Source organism: Chelonoidis abingdonii, chromosome 22 (genome assembly GCF_003597395.2).
Source record: "Chelonoidis abingdonii isolate Lonesome George chromosome 22, CheloAbing_2.0, whole genome shotgun sequence".
In the NCBI taxonomy this organism is placed as follows: Eukaryota; Metazoa; Chordata; order Testudines; family Testudinidae; genus Chelonoidis; species Chelonoidis abingdonii.
This window is the reverse complement of record NC_133790.1, coordinates 11,120,348-11,143,674: the sequence shown is the minus strand read 5'-3', so window position 1 is coordinate 11,143,674 and position 23,327 is coordinate 11,120,348. Positions and strand designations below refer to the sequence as shown.

The following is a 23,327-nucleotide window of genomic DNA, read 5'->3' as shown; positions in this document are numbered from 1 at the left end:
ATTCGAATTTAGTGCAGTGTAGACGGAAATCGAAGTTAATGGCCTCCAGGAGCTATCCCACAGATCACCACTGATCACTCTGGACAGCACTCAAAACTCCTATGCACTGGCCAGGTAAACAGGAAAAGACCCGTGGAGGTTTGAATCAGTTTCCTGTTTGTCCACCGTGGGGCTCTGAGCAGCAGTTAATCACGCTGCACCTTTAAAAATGCAGTCTCCTGAGAATAGAAAAAGAGCTCCAGCATGGACCACAGAAGAGCTTTTGGATCTCATTGCTATCTGGGGTGAGGATTCAGTGCTAACAGAACTCCGTTCGTCAAAACGGAATGAGAAAGTATTTGAAAGAATTTCAAAGTCTATGATTGCAAAAGGATACAGCAGGGACTCTTTCCAATGCAGGATTAAAGTGAAAGAACTGAGACAAGCATACCAGAAAACCAGAGAGGGAAACGGGAGATCTGGAGTTGCTCCTAAAACATGCAGGTTCTATGCAGAGCTACATGCAATTTTTGGGGGCTTGGCTACCAGTCGCCCATCCTTAATCGTGGATTCAGATGACCTGATTTCAGTTTCAACTGTGGCTGAGGATTCTGCAGAGGGGGAAGATCAGGAAGAGGGACATGAGGGAGACATTGCTGATACCACACAGCTCTCAATTACCAACAGCAGCCAGGAGTTGTTTCTGACCCAAGATTTAACCTTGCAGCAGGCTAATGAAGCCACTATCACAGAAAGTGAAGCCATGGAAGGGACCAGCGGTGAGTAAATGTTTAAATCAGTCATATTTAAAAACTAGCGTTTTTTAATTATCAATTTTTAAGCATGCGTTGTCATTTCTTTTTAGCCATTACAGTTACATGAAAAGTTCCTTAACATGTCTGGGGATGGAATGAAAATCCTCCCAAGAAATCTCCATGAATTGATATTGCAGGAAATCAAAGAGCCTTTTCAGTAAATTTCGGGGCAATGCTGCCTTAGCCGGTCCTCCAATGAAAGATGCTTTGCCCCTCCAGGCATGCATGACGTAATTTGGAATCATTGCTTCACAAAGCATAGATGCATAAGCGCCAGGACTCTGATCACAGGCATGAAACATTCACTCTGCCTCTTGTGCTGTAACTCTCACCAGAGTTCTGTCGTTCATTGTGACCTGGTTTAAATAAGTAATTGCTTTGTCATTAGGAGAGAAAACATGGCCATTATGCTCCTGTAATGCCACTCGATGTAGCTGGGGGGAGGGGACTTGTGCTGCGATGATGCTTTAGCAGGAAGGGGTGAGACAACATAAAGACTTACCATGGCTGCTTGGAAGCAAATTTATAATGGTAGTACCAGCAAGCTGCATCTGTACTGTGCTCTGAGCCCAGGGACAGAGTCTCCCAGTATTAAAAGATGAAAAATGTGACCTTGCAGTGAAATCACATGTCCTGCGTAAGGTGCATAGTTTTGTGCTGTGTGAGTGAGTGGAATCATTGTTCTAAGAAATGTATCTTTTTACATACTTCTCTCTCTTACCTCCACCATACAGCTGTGCAGTGTTCTTTACTCACTACCCCATCTGCCAGGCTACCCAAGAGACAGAGGAAAAAGAGAACGAGAGACGAAATGTTTTCCGAAGTCATGGAAGTCAGCCACAGTAACACAGCTCATCATAGTGATTTGAAGGAACTGATAGCAAAATACAAGAAAGATGCCAGTGACCGGGAGGACAGGAGAGACGCTCGAGATGAGAGGTGGCGAGAGGAAGACCGGCAGGTAGAAGAGAGGTGGCGCAAGGAAGACAGGCAGGAAGATCAGAGGTGCAGGGAGGAAGATAGGCGCTGGCGTGATGGAACGCTGGAGCTGCTGCGTGATCACACTGATATCCTCAGACGCATGTTGATTGTTCAGGAACAGCAGCGGGGTTACAGAGTGCCACTGCAGTCCATGTTTAATCACCCTCCAAGCTCCCCAGGTTCCATATCTCCCTCACGCAGACGTGTTAGAACGCGTGGGGGAAGGCTTCCTGCACCAGCACACTCCACCCCCATGGAGAGCCCAACCAAAAGGCTGTAATGAAGCTGAAATGTATTTCATGGGCTTTTCCTTACCTGTGATCCTCCTCCCAAAGCACAGCTTTCAGGGATACCTAGATAAATCTGTGCCTCTGAATATAGTTCCTTTCTAATCAGACATACATCCAAAGGGGGGAGGGTGCTTTTATTACAGGGAATGATCCTTTAAAAATGAACGCATGTTTTTAAAGCAATAACAAATGAGTTTTAATAAAGATTAAATGATTTTTAAAACATACTGGCTTTCTTTCCTTCAGCCACATGTAATGAAAGGGTGGGGGGTTGATTTTGAAAGTCCTGCAGCAAGCTGTAAGTAAAGGGGGACGGTGGGTTGCTTACAGGGAGTCAATAGAGGCGGGAGTGTTCATCAAGGGCAAAGAAGCACTGCAATCACACCATACCCTGGCCCGCGACAAAACACATTTTCAGGGCTTCTCTGATGCGCACCGCCTCCTGGTGTGCTCTTCTAATCGCCCTGGTGTCTGGCTGCTCGTAGTCAGCGGCCAGGCGATTAGCCTCAGCCTCCCACCCCGCCATAAAGGTATCCCCCTTACTCTCACAGAGATTGTGGAGCACACAGCAAGCAGCAATAGCTACGGGGACATTCTTTGGGCTGAGGTCTGAGCGAGTGAGTAATGATCGAAAGCGCCCCTTTAAACGCCCAAATGCACACTCTACCACCATCCTGCACTTGCTCAGCCTGTAGTTGAACAGCTCCTGAGCACTGTCCAGGCTGCCTGTGTATGGCTTCATGAGCCACGGCATCAAGGGGTAGGCTGGGTCACCCAGGATAACGACAGGCATCTCAACATCGCCCACTGTTATTTTCTGGTCTGGGAAGTAATTTCCTTGATGCAGTCGTTTAAAGAGAGTACTGTTTCTGAAGACGCGCGCGTCATGAACCCTTCCTGGCCATCCCACGTGGATGCTGGTGAAACGTCCCTTGTGATCCACCAGTGCTTGCAGCACCATGGAAAAGTACCCCTTGCGGTTCACGTACTCGGCGCCCTGGTGCTCTGGGGCCAAGATAGGGATATGGGTTCCATCTATGGCCCCTCCACAGTTAGGGAATCCCATTGCAGCAAAGCCATCCACTCTGACCTGCACGTTTCCCAGAGTCACAAACTTTCGTAGCAGCAGCCTAACGATTGCTTTGGCTACTTGCATCACAGCAGCCCCCACGGTAGATTTTCCCACTCCAAATTGATTCGCGACTGACCGGTAGCTGTCTGGAGTTGCAAGCTTCCAGAGGGCTATTGCCACTCGCTTCTCCACTGTGAGGGCTGCTCTCATCTTAGTATTATGGCGTTTCAGGGCAGGGGAAAGCAAGTCACAAAGTTCAAAGAAAGTGCTCTTACGCATGCGAAAGTTTTGCAGCCACTGGGAATCGTCCCACACCTGCAAAACTATGCGGTCCCACCAGTCTGTGCTTGTTTCCCGTGCCCAAAATCGGCGTTCAATGGGTAGAAGCTGCCCCATTACCAGCAGTAGCTCCAAAATGCTGGGTCCCGCGGTTAGGGAGAATTCAGTCTCCATGTCGTCATCGCTCTCGTCGGTGCGCTGTCGTAGCTGCCTCCTCCTCCTCCTCCTCTTCTCCCTCTCCTGAATTTGCAGTTCATGGCTCAGCATAGACAGCACGATCGTGCGCGAGGTGTTTACAACTTGCACGATTGCGTTACTGATCTCAGCAGGGTCCATGGTCTCAGCAGGGTCCATGCTTGCTGTGCTATGGCGTTTGCTCTCTTCACCCAGGAAAAAAGGCGCGAAATGGTTGGCTGCTGCTTTCACAAAGGGAGGGGTGAGGCTGTACCCAGCACCACCCGGGACAATGTTTTTGGTCCCAGCAGGCACTGGGCTGTCAACCAGGAAGTGGGAACTATGGGATAGCTGTGTAACAGCTACCCACAGTGCACCGCTCCTGAAATCGACGCAAGACGTGGGCCATGGACGCACAAATTCGATTTTAGATTTTAGGTATAGATGCTCTAAATCGATTTTATAAATTCGGTTTTATAAAATCGATTTAGATAACTTCGATTTACTTCTGTCGTGTAGACAAGGCCTATGCTTCTAGGCTGGGGAAGTGGGAGGGACTGTGGGAGATGGGGGGTGGAGCAGCCAGTCCTCGTTAAGAGAAGGGTGCTTGGCAGCCTCTTGCTTCTTGATGGGTGCACTCACACAGCAGAACACAGTGAGGCTACACCGCAGAGTGGGGAAGAGAAGGCACGTACAGCAACATGAACACAGTGTTCAGCTGAACAATATTCAGGAGGCATTGGTCAGAGCCTTCCCATGCTCATAAAACTCACGCTGGTAAATATCTTTGCACGCTGCATTGAGACATGCAACCCCTCCTGCCCCACAGGCTGTTTTATTCTCAAGCCGGCATGTGACACTCCCAGCCAAGCTGCAGGAGAAAAATCCTATACTGCCCTATGCCCTCTAACTAGCTTAGATTTGTTTTTAGCTTTGGCTTCTTCAATTTCCAACTCAGCATCTGTCAAGAAGAGCGGTTTCCAAAAGGAAGCCCCGAAGAAGGGCACAAATGGGTTAATTACATAAGACAGATGATTACAGGATGAAGGAAATTAAACAGATGGACAGCACTTCCTCCTTTGAGCTGGGATGTTATCCTGCCACTAACTACTGAGTTATAAAACAATCTACATTATTCTTGTGTTCCAGAAAATGATACAGTGATCAGCATGAAAATGGGCCATAAAACCTGAACTGAGCTCTTCCCTATTTACGAGGAATGAAATAGTGGTTTTGTGAGAGCAATGGCTGCAGATGGCATTATACAGCCCTGAATAAGTGTGTTCTACTCCGCAGAGTGAAATCAGGATTGAACAGGCCCTTGTCACTTCCATTGCTGCAGACCCCCTTGTTTTTAATCTATTCTTTGGCAACTATTTGCCTCCATTTGGTGCTGTTTTCTGCTCCTCGTATCTGTACAGATTGTGTGACCTGAAATTCACCGCTTGAGACCCTTCCCTCGGCCGATCTGAAAACGTGCCGGCTTTGAATTAAGCAGGATCGAAACACTGGTGTCCCCTAATGAGCTGATCAACTAACCCATTTGAGTCAGCCTGAAGAATAAAAGAAGAGAGGGGAGCCAGGCTGCCTGCTGCTGCTCCAACAGGAAAATGAACGAGCGTGCCTTTCTCCCATCACTGTTTTATGGCTCTCCCAAATACTAAATCACGGGGCTCTCCCACTCTCTGACATGGAGATCAAGGGCATTGCTCATGGCAAACAGAGAGCATGGATGGCCTGTGAAAGAAGTGTAATAAAGGCTCAGGAGAGCTGCCAAGGTCATGGTGTTTAAAGGGAGCCTTTGAAAGGACAGACTACGTGCAAGTCGGAACGTTTGGGTTTGGAACTTTTCCAAAGGGCTAGGCCCAAATTTGCAGGCGGAAAGAAGAAAGAAGCCAATGCCAGGGTGCCCTCTGCTGGAGAGGCATGGCTATAAAACTGTGTTATACCCGTAACTTAAAGTCTATGCTGTTTTCCCCTAAAAACTTGCTCAGGGGGAGGCAACTCTGCAGGGATGACCCACGGCCCCAGCCAGTATGCCAGCAGCAAGGAGAACGAGAGTGCACGCTACCTGTTTAGGGGTATGAAGCAGCTCCTGAGCAATGGTTGTAGCCACAATAGCTCCGTTATTTGCCAGGCTTGGCTGAAGGAAAAGCGACAGCCCAGCCACCATCTGCACCCCGAGGTCTGTTATGGTCACTTTGTCATCTAGCACCGTCACTGTCTTCTCTGCCAGAATGGAATCCGACAGAGGAGAAAAAACCTTTGGAGAAACAGAAAGGGAACAGCATCAGGAAAGGGTTAAAACAACTACAGTGACCCTTCTCATCACATCATCTGCTCCTGCTCCCAAAGCCTTGCTCTAGGCACAGAAACTGGGTGAAGGAGGACATGGAGAGGACACACTGGTTTCATGCAGGAAGCAAGGAGAACCCATTCGATGGAGAGATTACAGCTCAAAGCCACTGTATCAAATACCACTTTGGGAGCTATCTTATTTTACTCCCATTATTTCCACTACTTTCTTATCAGCCTCTCTCTCCTAATTTTGGTCCTGATCCTGCAAGGGGCTGAGCCCCCTCAACTCTCAATGGCTTCAAAGGGTGCTGGAGGCTCTCAGCACCTTCCAGGATTTATCCTTCATTTTTCCATTTCCATATCCATTTCTCTGTCCCTGCCGTTTCTAATTGACCATGCAGCCCATTCTCAAGTGGGATATTGTTCCCCTTATGCAAATGGCTACTCCCTATCCATCTCCGAACATTTAGAGAGCAGAGGACAGTTACTCAAACACACACAGTCTCTCCCACCCACTGTCTGTGGCTACATTTGCAGTTTGTGCACTGAACTCTGCTGACTCCAACCAGGACACTGATGGCCAAATCCTCAGCCAGTGGAAATCAGCACAGCATTATGGTCTTCAGTTTACACCAGCTAAGAATCTGGCCCTAAGAGTAACTTTCACAGGCATGGAACTCCCTCCACTCCAGTTGACACCCATTAGAGTTATGGGTGCTCGGTATCTCTGAAAATCAGGCCCTCTGCCTCCAGGCAGCAGTTCCACTAGTTGAACTGCAGGGGGAGCCTCACCCCATGTGGGAAAGCAGGATGTTTACCAAGATCTTCACGGGTGCAAGAGCTGTCCAGTAAGGGATGGCTGAAATACAGGTTTTGATCTGTCTCCCTACAATGGCGGGGGCTTTTGCTTTATTTGTTCGAACTGAATGGAGATGGAATGCATGTGTGTGAAATTCTGGGAGGCCACAGCCTTGCTACAACAGATGATTACATTCCAAAGCAGTGCTGTTTTAGCAGAACACTCTACTAGCTCTTCCAGGTGTTAATGCAGGAATGGTAGAACCCAGAGCAGTTCAGTTTATGTACCTGGATTGTTGTCATTCCTACTTCTTGTCCAATCAAAATCCTTCCTTCTTGTAGCCTGGCAATGTGAGGCTCCTCCAACTTCATAAAGTCCATCACCAGATCCGTAATGTCAAACTGCCAGTCAGAACCCAGCAAGTAGTTCAGCTGACTCCAAGGGCTAGAGTCCTCGGCGACAAACTGAGTAAGGACTCGCACCATGGCATGCTGGTACTGGAGCGCACAGCCTCTTCCCTTCCGCTCATCTTCATCCTCATCATCACTGTCCCTTGTGGGTCTTGAAAAAAAGAAAAAGGAAACATAAAAAAAAGGTTTGAGGACAAAACTCCTTCATAGTCTCTTTCCCTGCAGCGAAAACTAAGAGCAAAGTGCTAAGCAAGGAAAACACTTCTTGGAATAAAATCAATTAAGAGCAGAAAAACGATCAACTGAGCAGATTTGATCAGAGCAACTGAAAGTGCATACGGAGCCCGACAGTCATTATTGCATGCTATAGCACACAGGTACACACCCTTAAGTGTCGTTGCTGATTCTTGGCATTACACAGGCGATCGTGATAGGTGTATGATATTGGTGTCTTATCTTTGAAGATCTCCACTGAAATACCAGAATGCAGAGACGGTCAGAACCAAAACTCCCTTCCAGTCTCCCTTGAACTATGGGTTGGAGTCGAGTCCAACTCTACCACTGGACCATCTAGGTAAATGATTTAGGAGCACATATCCCATTGAAAAACAGTGACTACCCTGGGGGAAACCTGGGATCCAGATGCAACCTCTGTACCGTGAGCTGTTCTTCCTGGAGCTTAAAATCAGCTCCATTCATTGCAAGAAAATGCCTGATATAAATGAAGCGACTAAACCCACCTCTTATTGGAGACAATGGGGACTCTCCAGCCTTTTATTTGGCTTAGCTCAGTGTCCGAAATATCAATCTGAAGAGGCAGGCGTGGAACCCAGACTGTGATTTGCAGAGGGGCGCTCAGATATTGGTATGTGAAATTCACTACTGCATCCACCTGGCCTTTCATTTCTTTGCCATTGACAAACACATAGTCACATCTGTCAGAAACCTAAAGGAGAGGAAGGTAGGGGGAAAAGAGAGAGAGAAAAGAAGGTAATCACTGCGACAAAGCAGGCTCAAAGTGGAAACCTGGCATATGAAAAACAAAAACAAACAAAAAAGGCTCCCTTCTCCTTACGCATGTTAATAATGGCGTTTTACAATAGAACCAGCTGAACACAAAAATCCTCCACCAGCTCAGGAGGCATAATTATGCTGGAGATGCCTAAAGACTGGATACGATTTCTGAAGCTGCTGGCTGGCTTTTCTATTTGTTATTCAACGAGCTACTAGCTGATCACATCTCTATGAAACTCATAAAACAAGAGTCTCCGTCACAGCATGGGCAAAAGAAACCAAATAACCCCAAACTGGACTAGCTGGATGCAGGCAGCAAATATAAAGCTCTACCCCAAGCAGAGTTTTCACCTTCACTCTAGCGTGACACTGTTTAGTGTCACACATCGGTCTGAGGATGAAGCCGGCTCTGGAGTGAATTTCATATGGAGAATGGAAACAAAAACATATTCATTTCCTCTGCAATAAACATTATCTGTTTATAAATGTTTACATTTTGATTAAAGCCATAAAGTAATTCTAAACACTGCAGTAGATTTATCATTAACATGTAAATACTGTCCTGAAATATAAGCAAGCATTAGCATAGTCATGTAAGAGTTATACCAGTAATCACTTCTTTAATCAATGTTGTAATTTACAGACCATTGAGTTTTCTCATTTATTACCTTACTGAGTACTAGTGGGATGGAATAGAATCCCTCCAGAATATATAAACCATTAAGAGGGATGCAGATAGTATGAAGTGGCTCGGTGCGATAAAGTCATTGTCAAATCTATTCCTAAAGGTGTCATAAACGTCTGGGGAAATCTTGCGGCACATTAATCATACATTAAGTGGCTAGCAATGGGAGCTGTTGCATTACTAAATGAGCTGGCATGTCTGCAGAAATTACAAGTAAACCCAACAGATATCTTCAATTCACGTGCTTTCTCCCTCCCCTTCAGAAACCTATTTCATCTTCTGTAATGAATGTCATTAGCACTGGTAATGGCCCTCCCACCTGAACATCTATTCATACCATCATCTGCTCCCTTTGATTTTGTCTTTCCCCATACCACTTTATTCAAATGATGCTTATCACATGGAATAGCTCAAGTCCCCAGGCTAATCAAATGGATGGGTGCCCTCTATGACCATGGATAAACACAAGAGCTAGATGTGCTAAACCGTTCCCAGTTATACAGCACATGTCCAATCTGTATCCTCTAGCAGTTTAGGCACTGCTCACTTACTGGTATAACAGTCAGGAGAAATATTTCAAGGGAAGACCTCAGAGACATAATCTGAGCACAGTTTAATGAAATGATACACCACAACCATCTTGAATGATTGTAAATGAGTCCTACTCACTGGATACAATACTATCTAATACAATACAGGACCCATCTGTTTGTTTAGCCTTTTTTCCTCATGTTATGTTTAATGGACATAAGGTGGGAAATGTTCCCTTTTTTCCATAGATGGACAGTGTGTCCTGTTTTAATATATGTTACATATGAGTGTGGTCTATAATTTACAAAACGGACTACATTTTCGTATTAGTTTGTATATGAGCTATATATTATCATCTCTCTCTTGTGCTGCAATGACATATGTGCTACTTATATATGATTCACATGCAAGCTATACAGATCTTTGTTCTAGATGGTGACTCTTGATTTTCATGATGCTGTTAACAGTGACACTTTATCCCCTCTGTACAGAGTTATGACATCAGGAATCCATTATAAAAAGGAGGATTTATTAAAGAAAACAACTACAATTACAGACAGGCTTCTACACAGCTTCAGTTCCAGCTTTGTCATCTTTGTTTGCCCAGCACCCATTCTGCCTGGAGCTCTATACAGCACACAGAGAACGTAGCTACTGAATAATGTACTGCAAGTAAATAGATCATTGCATATGGTCTATTGCTCTGAACAAAAAACTGGGAGCAAAGAAGTCCTTGTTTCTAATCACGGCTCTTGTCTTGGTTCTAATCTCTGATGCCCTGTGTGGTCTCAGGCAAGTCACTTTAACTCTGTGTCCCCCATCTTCAGAATGGGGATGGCAATATTTACGCACCTGTTGGGGTGCTGCGAGCCTCAGGGCTTGTCTATGTGTGGAGGCAATGTGCTTTACAGGAGTATAATACTCATGTATTGAGCATTTATTAGTCCATGTAGACCCTGCTGGGGCATTTAAACACAGTGCTGTTTGAAGCAGTTCTACAGCAAAGCGTATGAGATGACCTTAAGTGTGCACCAGCAGGGTCTACATGGGCCCATTAATGTGCAACTCACTAGTGCGCTTTAGAAATCACCCCCCTAGAGTGCATGACCCCTCCGTGTAGCTAGCGGGCGTGACTCAGCTAGAGAGCTGCGTGCCACTTGGGTTCCCGTCCCATTGCGCCAAATGTCTGTTTCATGGAGCAAAGTGGGAAGTTAGAGCTTTATGGCGAGGAATCCTGGCTTCTGTGCAGTCGGGAGCCTTTACAGCAGAGCCTTCCTTTAACATTGTTCTGCTGCCACTGCTGTCACAGGCTCAAGGACTCCCTCAGGGGCAGGGCGCGGTGGGGAGGTCAGAGGTGTAAGCGTGGAATGGAAGATTCCCTTGCAGGGAGCGAGAGCCTTCAGCAGTGACTGGCCCTCCTGCTGCCCCGAGGAACCTGAGGGAGATTAGCTTGGTGCTGCAATAACTCCCACTCTGATATCTCCGGGTTAGCAGGGGATGGTGATATCTGATGCCTCCCCCATCCTCCCCCCCTTCTCTCTCTCTCTCTTTCTAGCAGGCGGCTTGCCTGAGTCTATTCTGTTTCAGGACAATAGCTCCTCTGTGATATACTCACAGTGAGGGACATCTGTATGCGGATCAAAGGTTTGTGATGAAATGTTCACCTTCAGACTGACCCAGGTGTACTGGACCTAGAGCTATGATTTAATAGGAACAGAAGCCAAACATTGCTGGGAACCGAACAAATAAGTCTATCAGGGAAAAAACAACAACAATAGCAGCAAATCCTCAATTTGTAAATGCTTTTGGGCTGATGTCCAACCTCCAGCTTTCCTTGCAACACTGTTGTAGAGCTGCAGAGGCCTGCTAGGAACAAATGGCTAAACAAACGTATCTAGCCTCGCATCTTAAGGAAGCAGCTACTGTAGCAATCAAGCTGCTATTAAAAATTGATGCAGGTTAATATTTATTACTGGGTATGCGTCAACCAGAGTGGCAGGCCTTTTTGACTTGCATTGAGAAAAAAAAAAGGTCTTTTCACCAAGTCCAAGCATCCTTACCATCCTTTACACATGCTCCATCTTTGGCTCCTATATTTCCAATATAGCGCTAGCATGGGGAATGGGGGCAAGTCCCAAGCTCTCAACTGTCAGTGAAAGTATTTTTGACTATTTCACTTTCATGCAGCCATCCGTCTCGGGGCTGCCCAGATTGCATTTGAAGTGCATTCTCACACAGGGAAGCACGGGGTGGTAGTGATGTTTCCCGAGCTAGTGTCTCAGAGCAGATGAAAGGGAGAAGAGGGTGGTATCTCGGCACCCAATTCACAAGGTACGCGTCATCTGCACATGCATATGAATAAGACACCGGCTCTCTGAAAATGCCCCATTAAAATTGTGCATAGTCTGCAGCTTTTAGGGTGACCAGATGTCCTGATTTTATAGGGAGAGTCCCGATTTTCGGGTTTTTTTCTTATATAGGCTCCTATTATCCCGCACCCCCATCCCGATTTTTCACACTTGCTGTCTGGTCACCCTAGCAGGTTTGGTCATCACACAATCCTTGGTCAGCTTAGTATGGAAGGGTAAGCAAAGTGAGATTGCTTCCTCATTCCTTCGCTCACCTAACAATGGTTTTAAAAAAATGAAATAAAAAGGTTTTCCCAGCTTCAGTGGGCAAATCCAGATCTAAACCCAAATGCACTGATTCCTGCCAGAATTTAGCACAACCTAGAGTCTCCCTGTTTAACGAGCACCTAACCTCACAACTCCTATTCACACCAACAGTGGGTTCCTTACTAGAGGAACTAGGGGACTGCTAGGAGTGACTGAGTCACCTAGGAACGGGCTATCATAGATCACATCAGATTAGCTGGAAAGCAGATCCCAGTCATCTTATTTTTTGGATGGGTTTAAACTCGTATTCTGGTCATTGTTCTGCAGAGACATTAGGTTAATTCAGTGTCTTCCCCATGAAGATATGCATGGCTATGTCTACACGATGAGCTAGGAGTGTGATTCCCAGCTCATGTAGACATACTAGGGCTAGCTCTCATCGAGACAGCGGGGTGAAAATAGTAGTGTATCTGCAGGAGCAGGAGCAGCAGCGGCGGCATGTGCTAGCTGCCCTGTGTACATACCCCTGAGGTTCAGGCAGGTTGTGTCAGAGACCGGGGCGTGGGTGGTTAGGCAGAGTGGTTAAAGCAGGAGTCATGCCTAGTGGTTACAGCAGGAGTAGGCGCTCAGGGTCAGAGTTCAGGTGCCAGAACTGAAGACAGGAATTGGAGCCATGGGTCAGACCTGGGTTACAGGGAGCGAGGCAGAGCAGGAGCAGGCCTGGGAACAAGCAGGGACTACTGCAGCCCTGGACGATGCTTTGAGCCGCTCTTGGCCTAATGCTGCTGCTGGGCTTCAGAGAATGCCTGGTGGTTCCTCCAGCCAATCAGGAGGTCTGGCCAATTAGGTGATTTTGCTGCAAGCCAAGCGTGATTCAGCTGCGTGTCCTCTCCGGTGCTTACTAGGGAGCTAGCTAGTCAGGGGCTCAGTGCCGGTGAACCCTAATTCCCAATAGGTTTGTACTTGGGATGGCTAGTTTTCACCTCGCTTGCTCGAGTTAGCAATAGCATTGAAACCAGGGCAGCACGGACTTCAGCAGGGGCTGGGCAAGCCCGCCCCAGACTCTGGGTTTATTCTCAGGTGGCGAGCCCATGCGGATGCCTGTGCTGCCGCACCTAGGCGAGGTCAGGTACGTTTAAGAATGTTGCAGCCACTCCTCTAACCCTCCTACAGGCATAGCGATAGGGAAGTTCTAGTCCATTTCTTGTACTGTGGTACCTGAGCACCTTCTAGAAGTGCTTTAAGCAATGTGACTAGCGCCCATCATCTGTGATTCCGGTCCACAATAACTCATTGAGCCCAGGACAGAAGCTGGAGACTGTCTGTGTGAACAGGTGATATCAGTCTCTCTTCCCTCCCTCACCTTCCAGTGTTTACATTTTTCAGCGTGAAAAGATTTTCCCTTTGAAACGTCCTTTTATCTCTTGCATCTAAAAGGTGAGAGATGATGAAGAGAGCTCCTGCTTAGCCATCACCTTTATGCAAAGGATCTGCTCCACTCGGTGTAGCGGATCAGCGAAAAGTTTTGAATTTTAAGGAGCTCTCTGATGCCATTTCAGCACTTCCCTTCCTATTAAAGTTGGCATTACAGCTACTTTTCCCTAGCTATTTTTCTAACTTTAGACCAAAAAGACAAAGAAAAAAAAAGAGAGAGAGAGACGAAAAGCCAGGGCTAAGTAAAATTTCTCAGACGTTTCCTTTCTCTATGCTTTATTTTTTGTGCTCCCTTCTAGCAAAGACCACTTAGGCTCCAAGTGGCTTGGATGGTTTCATCCTGTGACAAACCACATTTTAGAGAGCTGGTAGCCTGGAACAGAAACATCAAATCAACCCCCCCAGAGCATGACCTGCGGTTGCTTTGAGAACTGTGCTGTAGTACCCTGGAACTTTGCAATTTGGGAGGGAATGCGAGCTCCCTGCTAATAAAGCAGAAACAGAACTTGGTTGTAATGAATATAGAGGGGATTCTTTACTGAGGGCCCTGGACACAGACAAGACAGCATACTTCTCCCTTGCTTGCAGACTGAGGCTGTTATCCTGCAGTGAGCTCTGTCGCAGGATGATGAAGGCCTTTCATAGCATATACTGCCTAGTGTCCTTACGCAGAGTCTCACTACCTTCTGACCTGGACTCGGAAATCACGGAAGGGAATGCTGCCTCCATTACAGAGAAGGAGGCACCAGGAAGGACTGTCTTGGGGCTTTGACCTCTGTTGCAGATTCCTAGAGCCCTGAACATCTGCAGATATCCATGGGCCCTATTTGCGGATCGCAAGTGGATGTGAATACAAATTTTGTATCCACGAAGGGCTCTACAGATTCCGGAGCGATTTATATTAAGATACAGTCAGGCACAGACACGTCGCAAGGCAAATTTTGTGTCAAATGGAAGCCAAGACTCTTAGGTTTTGAAAGACGGTTGGAATCAAAAACTTATCTGCTCCATTTCAGATCTGTGTAACCCTGCTGTGGAAAGAATGACTTGTAAAAGGCCTGGAAATTAATGAGATGAACGGACTCTTTTAGCGTAATGTAAGCTTCTTCACTCTCCCCAAGCTTCTTTCACCTCTGGAAACAGGCTTTAAATTTGGCCCATACTGCCAGGGCTCTAAAGGACAAGGAATTAAAAAAAAAAAAAAAAAAAAAAGGAGAGAAGCTTTTAATATGGCATTTGTAAAAGTTTCTGAGCACTACCAGTTCGCAAGGTACCAGTCCAGTTCCTGGTGCACATCACAAAGTCTGTCTGGCTTAGCCTTAATTATGCAGTCTGCAAGCTATAAAGCCCTGGAACTAAAAATGTAAAGAACAGAAATGTCTCATTATGATAGCTGTAGGTGTCCTGCCTGCGTCCATTAACCTACTGGACCTGGGAAGGCTTCCTGCTAGTGAAGATATATTAACACCCCCCCTCACCCCTCACAGGAGACACAGTTCAAACTCTAGTTCTTGTCAGTTGCCTTCCACACTGTCTGGCTCTCATAACTAGAAAGTAGGATGTGCCAGAACTAGAATTCAGTAAGCACATATTAGAAGCTTAGCTGGTGACAGGCTGCTGAACGCACTAGGTCTTTTGCATCCAGAAAGCTAGGTGTGAATCTTGATTAGATCACAAATGAAAAGAGTTTGACAGATATCCAGAGAATTCATTACCAAGACCCAATGCAAGCTGGTAATACACAGTAATGCTTTCCATTTACAGCATGGTGTCCTTCAAACGATTTATAGCACCCTTGAGAAGCAGGATACTACTATTATCCCTATTCTGTGGGTTGGTAAACTGAGGAAGGGAAACACAAATAACCAAAAGTCACTTGTAATTTTGGAGGCCAAATTTTAGACATCATTGGCAGGAGTCTGCATTTTGTGTGCTCAGCACCGCTCATCTGGTCTTAGGTATCTAAAACTGGGCATCTAAACATGAGGCCACGCAAATTAGAAGCACTTCAGAAAAAACGTCACCTAAGTGATTTAGCCAGGGCCACAGCGAATGAGTAGCAGAGCTGGAGATACACCTTGAAAATCCTGAGTCCCAGTTCACTGCTCTAACAGGTAGACTATACTGTCTTGTTATTTTTTAGATCATCTCCCCTCTCTATTGCACTTTAGACAAAGACACATATTACATGGCCCTAACCTAACTCTGGTTTCAATGTTCTGTGCCTGATGAACTCTTTGATGTTCCGAATATCATTTGATGACAGCACAGGCCACCAGACAATCTGATTCACTTCAGGATAAGTCACAGAATAAAGCCCAGGCTATAACAGCAGGAATGTTGCATGACAGGACAGAGATGCATCAGCAGCCATGTGAAATAGCCTGCACAGTCCTAACCTGCATTCTATTCCAGACACTGGCTTCCCCCACTGTCACTCAGTTTTAATAGGAGAGAGAAGCAGCAGCTTGTGTTTCTGACAGGAGACCATATGTCACTGAGAGTGGTTTTCTCCTATTCCTGCCTCTCACCCAATCTGTTCTTAGTGATGCAAAACCGCCTGTGATATTTTGGGTGATGGCCTCATAGAGTGAAGAAGCCACAGATGCAGTGTTGAAGAACTTGGGCCCATAGACAAGTTTTTCTTAACAAGGCACAACTTAGATGGGTTCCTCCTTTCTAGCGAGTTCCAAACCAGATTGTGCTGTCTTGTCAGGCTCCTGGCAAGGTGCTTGGGTATTTAAGGGAAGTTCTTCAATTAACGTCTCTAAAAGTTTCCGTTATGGCTTCATGAAGCTTCAGTTTCCTCTGCAGTCTGTATAAACTAATTACCCATAAAACTCGGCAAAAGGGTTTGAAATAGATGAATATACACCTTATTTATGATGATGGGTTCTGCAGTACTTGAGTTGTATCTCTTCATGCAAGTAGCTTCATTACAGCCAATAAGACTACGCATGTGACTAAGCGCCACTCAAACTAAGGGTTGCAGAACCAGACTCTAAGATTTTTAAATGACCTACAGTCTTCCAGGCCCCTCAGAACTTACTACTTTGGTATCTCTTCCACCCTTAATTCCACATGGAGTCAATTCTTCTCTTGGCCCAGGAAGACAGGACACAGCTTCCTTCAGATGCCATCAAAACTGCTCCTGAGTCAGTCACTGAGGTCACTTCTGAGGATGCTGTATTCACACTGACCACAGTCCCTGCCAGTGTGAAAACCAAACTCAGATCCCATACCTCAACCCTCCATGGTAGAAAGCTGCAGTGTCCAGCTGTCAGAGATTAAAATGTTCAATGGGATCTCCTATCAGACAGAGCCACTTTATTATTTTTCACGAACCCAATTCAACTCCCATCAGTCAATGGAAAGCCTGGAATCACTGCATCTAATCAGTCAAGTTTATATTTTTACATTCATCAGTCTGCTCTTTGGAAACTCCCTGTCAGGATGAAAAATGATTGCCTTGGCCCATTGTAAGATGAAAGGAGGCAAAATGAGCTTAAAGATCTGTGTAGAAAAGGGGAACAACTAAATACTGCCTGAGTATGTCTGTGGTGCCATGGAGGGCAAGACTCAAAACACGTTTGCTCCATTTTTAGGCTCCATCCTAAAAAGTGAAGCACACAGATACAGGAGTCCTACCATATGCATCATTTTAGAGATCTCAGATCTTATGTTTTGGCATTTAAAAGAGGCATTTGCCTGTTACTGTCAGAACAATTTAAATGTTAAAAAGATTTTGTAAAAATATTGTAATGAAAAGAAATGTTTTTATATTTTTTTTAAAATTTAGATATCATTGAAAACACTTGTAGTATAAAGAATAAAAGATAGCAACATTTAGCAATTACACCACTACCCTTATATAATGCTGTCCTTGGGAGCCAAAAAACCTTACCATGTTACAGGTGAAACCGCATTATATCGAACTTGCTATGATCCGCCAAGCGCGCAGCCTCACCTCCCCGGAGCGCTGCTTTACCGCATTATATCCGAATTCGTGTTATATCAGGTCGCATTATATTGAGGTAGAGGTGTATGTAGCACTTTTCATTTATAGATCTGATAGCTTTTACCAAAGTATCATTACCCTTATTTTCAGAAGGGGAAATTCAAGGAGGTTAAGTGATCTGACTGAAGTCACTCCTGGAAATATGGAACTGCAGTATCAAATGTGGAAGACTCCAACCCTTATGGAAAAGTCCTATAGTAGTGGTTTTCAACCTGGGGTCTGCAGACTAATGTGTAAGGTATCTGTGAAAGGTTATCATTACCATAGAACAGTGGTTTTCAATCTGTGGTCGGCAGACCCTGGGGTATCCACAGACTATGTCTAATATTTCCAAAAAGGTCCACATCTCCATCCGAAAAATTTTAGGCGTCCACAAATGAAAAAAAGTTGAAAAGCACTTCCCTATAGAATTTAACAGACAATGGTAACCCTTCTATAGACTTTTTGAACTAACCTTTAGAATTTAATAAAGTTTGATATCCTTCCACAGAATATTATAGGATTATTATTTTTTAAAATCATCTGTTGGAAAGAAAGAATTCTCTACTACATTCTATAGGTTTTGAGAGTAATTTGTATATGACTCTATAGGCTTCATCCCTATGAAAGTCTTAGGGATTTTCACATAAGGGTGTTTCTGCACCAAATCTACCTTATGTCCTAATAGTTGATCCACGAGACCCCACCCCCAAGTAGGAATTCCAAGATTGGGCCTATGATTCTGAGGAGTAGATATCTGACTCTTGGAAAAAGGGAGATGTCTGCTGAAGAACAGATCAGTTTATTTCGAGGCCAGTGTTGCATCTGGAACAAAGGTAAGGTTCAATACTGAGAATGGATACTGGTCAGTGGAGACTTAAATAAGGTTCATTTGAAAAATATGCTTTCATGCTAAAAACAGTGCGTCTGAGAAGAGCTAAAGCTTCAGCTTTGAGCTGTTCCATAATCCCCAGAATACATTCAGAGCCTTTTAATGCTGCATTCAAGGGGTCCTTAAAAATGAATCAACAACCAAAAGAGTTGATAATTGGCAGTGTGGCCCACTGACTTCAGTTGGAGTTATGGGTGTTCACTGACTCTAAAAATGAGGTCACAAGCTCCTCCCATACAGAAGGCACTAAAGAAGTAAAGGCAATAACCGAGATTTAACATCCACAGGATCCTAGCTGTTGAAAAAGTTCTATTTGATCATTCTACAAACAAGAGCGAGACTGAGAATGTTTGCCTTTAACTAGCACCCACCTATAAAACAGACTCAGAATAGTTAGAGACAGTAACTATTCCTAACCTAGAAAGGATAATTAGAGAATTGGGCAATGATTATATTTTAATGACTTATTTAAGCCAACATTCTGCCCTTCTTACAGTTTCCGTCTGTAGTTCTAAATGGGCAAAGGAGTCTATGCTGGAACATTGCAGTGTGCCTGCACATAACTGCCATGCTGTACATGCAAAATGGCTTCCTTCCTCGGGATCGATCCTTGGGAAACATTCCCAATGACCAGCACAAATGACTTCAGGATTGGGCCTTTAGAACTGATGGTGCGGAGAATCTTGGGAGATCAGGGTCATCATTCATGAAGCAATTTAGAACCCTTTAGTTTGGAAGGTTCTGCATATTTCACGCTATCATCAGAATAAACCAAACTACCTATAAACCTCTCAAAAGTTTAAAACCTCTCAAACTCTCAGACTGTTTCTTATGGAAAGGGCTGTACGTTCCCTAATCTCATTACAAAGATTGCTGGCAGATCTGCAGTGCAGCAGCGGAACATTTAACTCACCGTATCTCATTCACTATGACAGACCGAAGACAGCAGAGAGGTCACTGATGGCCAGCTGAGACTGCAGGGCATGTATTTGCTCCCAAGTGACCAGCATGTTGAAGCCGAACTGCAGACTCTCTAAGCCACATGAACCTCCAAAGCCAACATTAGCAAACAAACCAAAAATCTGTCTTGTGCTGTGCACTCTAGAGTCAAACTATTTCTGAAAAGGGTGCAAATGCAAAGCGATTGGTCCCGCTCGCTAGGGATCTGACAGACTATACGCACAAGTGAATGCGAGTTTCTTGCATGGCAGTGCAGGGTCACCGAGGTGAGCACAGAGACTGTTCCTTTCTTTAAACTTAAGACTGGTCCAAATCACATCTGCTGACTTGAATGGGAACTGCTGCATTGTTTGCTGCTTTGTAACTTTACAAAAAGTAAGTCTTCAATGATTTACACCTTTCCCTTGAGTCACAAGTCTCATACCAATGACAGATTCACAACCGTACTGATGGCTTGTATGGCAGGTTTCCTCATAGTGTAATTTAAAAAGAGCATATGATTTTAACCCCACTGGGCAGGAAAGGGAGGAGAAATGAGGGTAAATATAAGGGATCCTTAACTGCAGCAGCATCAGTTGAGACTCAATAGCACAGTACATATAAGTTTGGAGAAAGTAGTGGAGCCTCCTAACAACTGTGTTATCCTTCCCTTCCTACAAAGGTTGGGGTCTGTGTAGGTCTTGATTTTGCAGCTTTGAAGTTGATTTTGGAGCATTTCCTGTAGGTGTTGTTACTGTTACTGTTGTGGTAAGTGTTGTTACTGCCATGTCACTTTAATTGTTCATTTATGATGTACAGGTCTTCTATAACGACACACAATTAGTGAGCAGAATGAATCCACAAGATGACATGGAGAGAACTCCGCAATGATACGGTCCAATGTTTCTTTGGGTGTCCGGAAGATCTTTGCATATTATGGGTTGCTGGTGTACTTACACCTTTCACTATTGACTTCCAGGATCTCATATTAAACCAATTGTGAATTTCAATTTAAACAGAGGCTGATGATTGGAGACTTGTATTTATACATTAGGTTCCTGCTTTCTCAAATTCTTCTGTTCCCTTTCTCTCTGTGTCTCTAGTAATATAATTTCTTCTCTAAAAGCTCCATAGTCTGTTGGCATTTTTTTGGATCTGCGTCAGAAGAAAGTCTGCAGTACAGCCTAGTTTTCTGACACTCTGCTGTACTGATGTATATTGATTCAATTACATTATGAGACACTTAAAAGTACAAGAGGAATTTTTTATTTGCAGTTCTGTTCTAAATACGACATGGCATGTCAGATTTGCTCAGAGAAAAGCATGAGAGTAATGGGACTTAAGACCAGCAAATTAGAAGGATTCCCATGCTGTGTTATTTATTATCTGTTTTTAGAGTTTTTCATTTGCATCTGAATCACAAAAACACACCCTATTAGCAGAGGAAGGAAGAAATATCCGAGAAGAAGGATGGTGTCATGGTCAAGGCACTGACTGGGGACTCAGAGAAATTTGGGTTCTGTTCCTGAGTCTGCCACAGAGTCCCTTTGTGAACTTGGGAAAGTCATTTCACTTCTCTGTGCCATATGTAAAATGGGGAAACTACTACTACTAACTCTATTTGTCTTCTCTATTTAGACTGTAAACACCCTGGAGCAGAGATCATCTCTTATTATGTGTCTGTACAGTGGTCAGCACGATGGGCCCTGATCACAGCTGAGGAATCCAAATGCTACTCTAATGCAAATAATAAATACGAATTAAGAATGTTACTGCAGTTCAACTGAAACCCTAACTTTTCCCTGTAAAAAGCCCCCCCGCCACAAACCCCAAGGAACCACCACAATCCATGCTGTACTTTGGGATGAAGCAGTTGGAAATATGGCCATCCCTGTTGAACAGTGGATTAGTAGCAGCTAACAAATCATAACTCAGGAGGGCAGAAGAGTTTAAAGAGCTGGTAGCACCAGAAGTTAAGCACTGATTTCCTCATAATTTCATTGAGCTTTGCAGCACTCTCGCCAGTTGAAGTGACATTAACTAACACTGCATTGAAGCAATTGTTCAAAATCCGGTCCGCCCAGCACCACACCAGCTGTGCGGAAACCCCATTCGCTGGCAAAGTTCCCCTAGTTTTATAGTCTTGAGTTAGAAAGACTACACATTTCATCCATTCACTAATCATCTGCCTGCAGTTCAGCTCTAAAGCAACTACATCCAGCTAACCAACTCCAGACAGAATTTTATTTGACTTAAGTAAATGATGATTCATAAATCAATCACATTATATTCACTGTAAGAGGTTTTTATTGGAACTTCGTGTTCTTCCTGACCAGCTATTTTCAGCCAGAATAACCTGCTTCTTTCCCGCCAGTCAGTTGTTTTTATTTTCTCCCATCTCCTGCACTAAAAATATAATGTGCAGCTTTAAATCCTCCCAGGCTTGAAGACTTTGCAGTAGAGTCTTGTACAAAGCCTGTGTCTCTATGCCGAGATGCAATGCCAGTTTGGATTCTTTTCCTTCCCTGAGCAGCAGGTTAAAGGCCTGAGAGGAAACTGCTGGGCGTCCAAGATGTGCCAAGTCTTCTAAAGGAACTGGACTTTTTGAAACTCTTGAGATAACAGAGATGGCATCATGCTTCACAGCAACCTGCCTCTGGATGCTGCTGACAAGTGGACAAAGAGCTCAAACCCTGAACACAGCACGTAGCTATGTCCTGAACGTACTTTTCCTACTCCTGACCAGTACCTGAGGGGTCAGTCTTTTTTTTTTTTTTCTTATACATTTTGGCATCATTTGCCTAGCTTGTCATGCCAACAAAGTCCCACTGAATTGAGATGAATAGTGTCCCAAGTTATGTTCAAGGCCAGAAAACTGGCTCTTAGAGGAGTTTGATTCTGTTCTAATTTAAGTTAATAGCAGAACTCCCACTGACTTTGCTGGGAGCAGGAGCAGGCCCTACATCAACCCTGGGGCAGTTGGGTGTATGCTAGCTACTGCGGCCTTTTCCTGATGATCTGGCTAGCCTGAGTACTTCTATAGCATTGTAATGTGCCCACCAAGGAGAGTCATACGCTGACACCCATTTCTCTCTCCACACGGCACAATACTGTACTGGCTAGTGCGTTTAACACATCACCACTTTCCTCTAAGGGATGGAATATCAGCCCTGCTCCAGCATGTGTGACTTCACTGACCCTCTCCGAGGTAGCCCATAACGAGGTAATAAAGTAAGAGATCTTCTCCCTTAGCACAAGTAATAGAGGGCTGGTTTTGGAAAAGAAGATGCTGGGGAACAAAAGGTGCTGGGGTCTAAACCCCATGCTTCAGGTATAGGGTTTAAGAGGTGACTGTATGGTCTGTAGGTACAACCACAGATTCAGTACCGAGTAGGTAACTATCTGCTTAGCAGCTGGACAATGAGGTGATGGACCATCTATACATTTATTGCAGCATCACCGCGGTATCTGGCTGCCTGACAAGGCTCATGTGGAGACATTCAGGACTCAATATGAGCTCCTTCAGGATGAGGCCCTGTCATTGACTCCAGGATAAGATCTCAAGGCCCAGTGGTCTCCTATTTCCTGCAGTTTAGCCACTCAGTTGAGGAACTAGAATATAATATGTCAGCATGAAGGAGCACTGTGCAGCTCTCTCTCAAAATGCCTATGGATGAGGCTAACAGGGGAACATATTCCCAAATATATGCATCTGTCTCTGGGATCCCCTTCTATAAAATTAATGGGATAAAATAAAAGGAAAAGATTTAAAATGTATCTGACCTTTGAAAATACTGTGGAACAACCATGCTGGTAGTTAGCCAAAGAATGCAACTGAAGGCTTTCAAACAGTTCATCATTCCAGGGTGGATGTATTAAAGAAATGAATAACCAAATATCTTCCACAAAATGCACTACTGCTGATGGTTTTCCCCCCAGGGGCTGAGTATGGCGATGTCTCAAGCCACAAAATTTTAAAAGTAAGCTTTCCCTAACAAAAACCCCATGGTGCACAATTACTCACTCAGCTGCTTAGGAAAACTGCTCCCTGTCTTACTGTTTGAGATTCTGCTGGGTTACACAGTATGTAGCATCCAGGCTGCTTTAATCTGAACGGATACAC

The 23,327-nt window shown here is 44.8% G+C and overlaps 1 protein-coding gene across 1 annotated transcript in view; it reads right to left on the bottom strand.

Moving 5' to 3' along the window:
* Positions 1-23,327, bottom strand: part of TMEM132C (transmembrane protein 132C) — a 310,090-nt gene that overhangs the window by 8,070 nt on the left and 278,693 nt on the right. The window contains exons 6-8 of the mRNA XM_032791202.2: positions 7,838-8,043; positions 6,975-7,248; positions 5,662-5,853 (exon numbers count right to left, since the gene is read on the bottom strand). Coding sequence (XP_032647093.1) covers positions 5,662-5,853; positions 6,975-7,248; positions 7,838-8,043 — 672 coding nt within the window. The remainder of the gene's footprint in view (positions 1-5,661; positions 5,854-6,974; positions 7,249-7,837; positions 8,044-23,327) is intronic.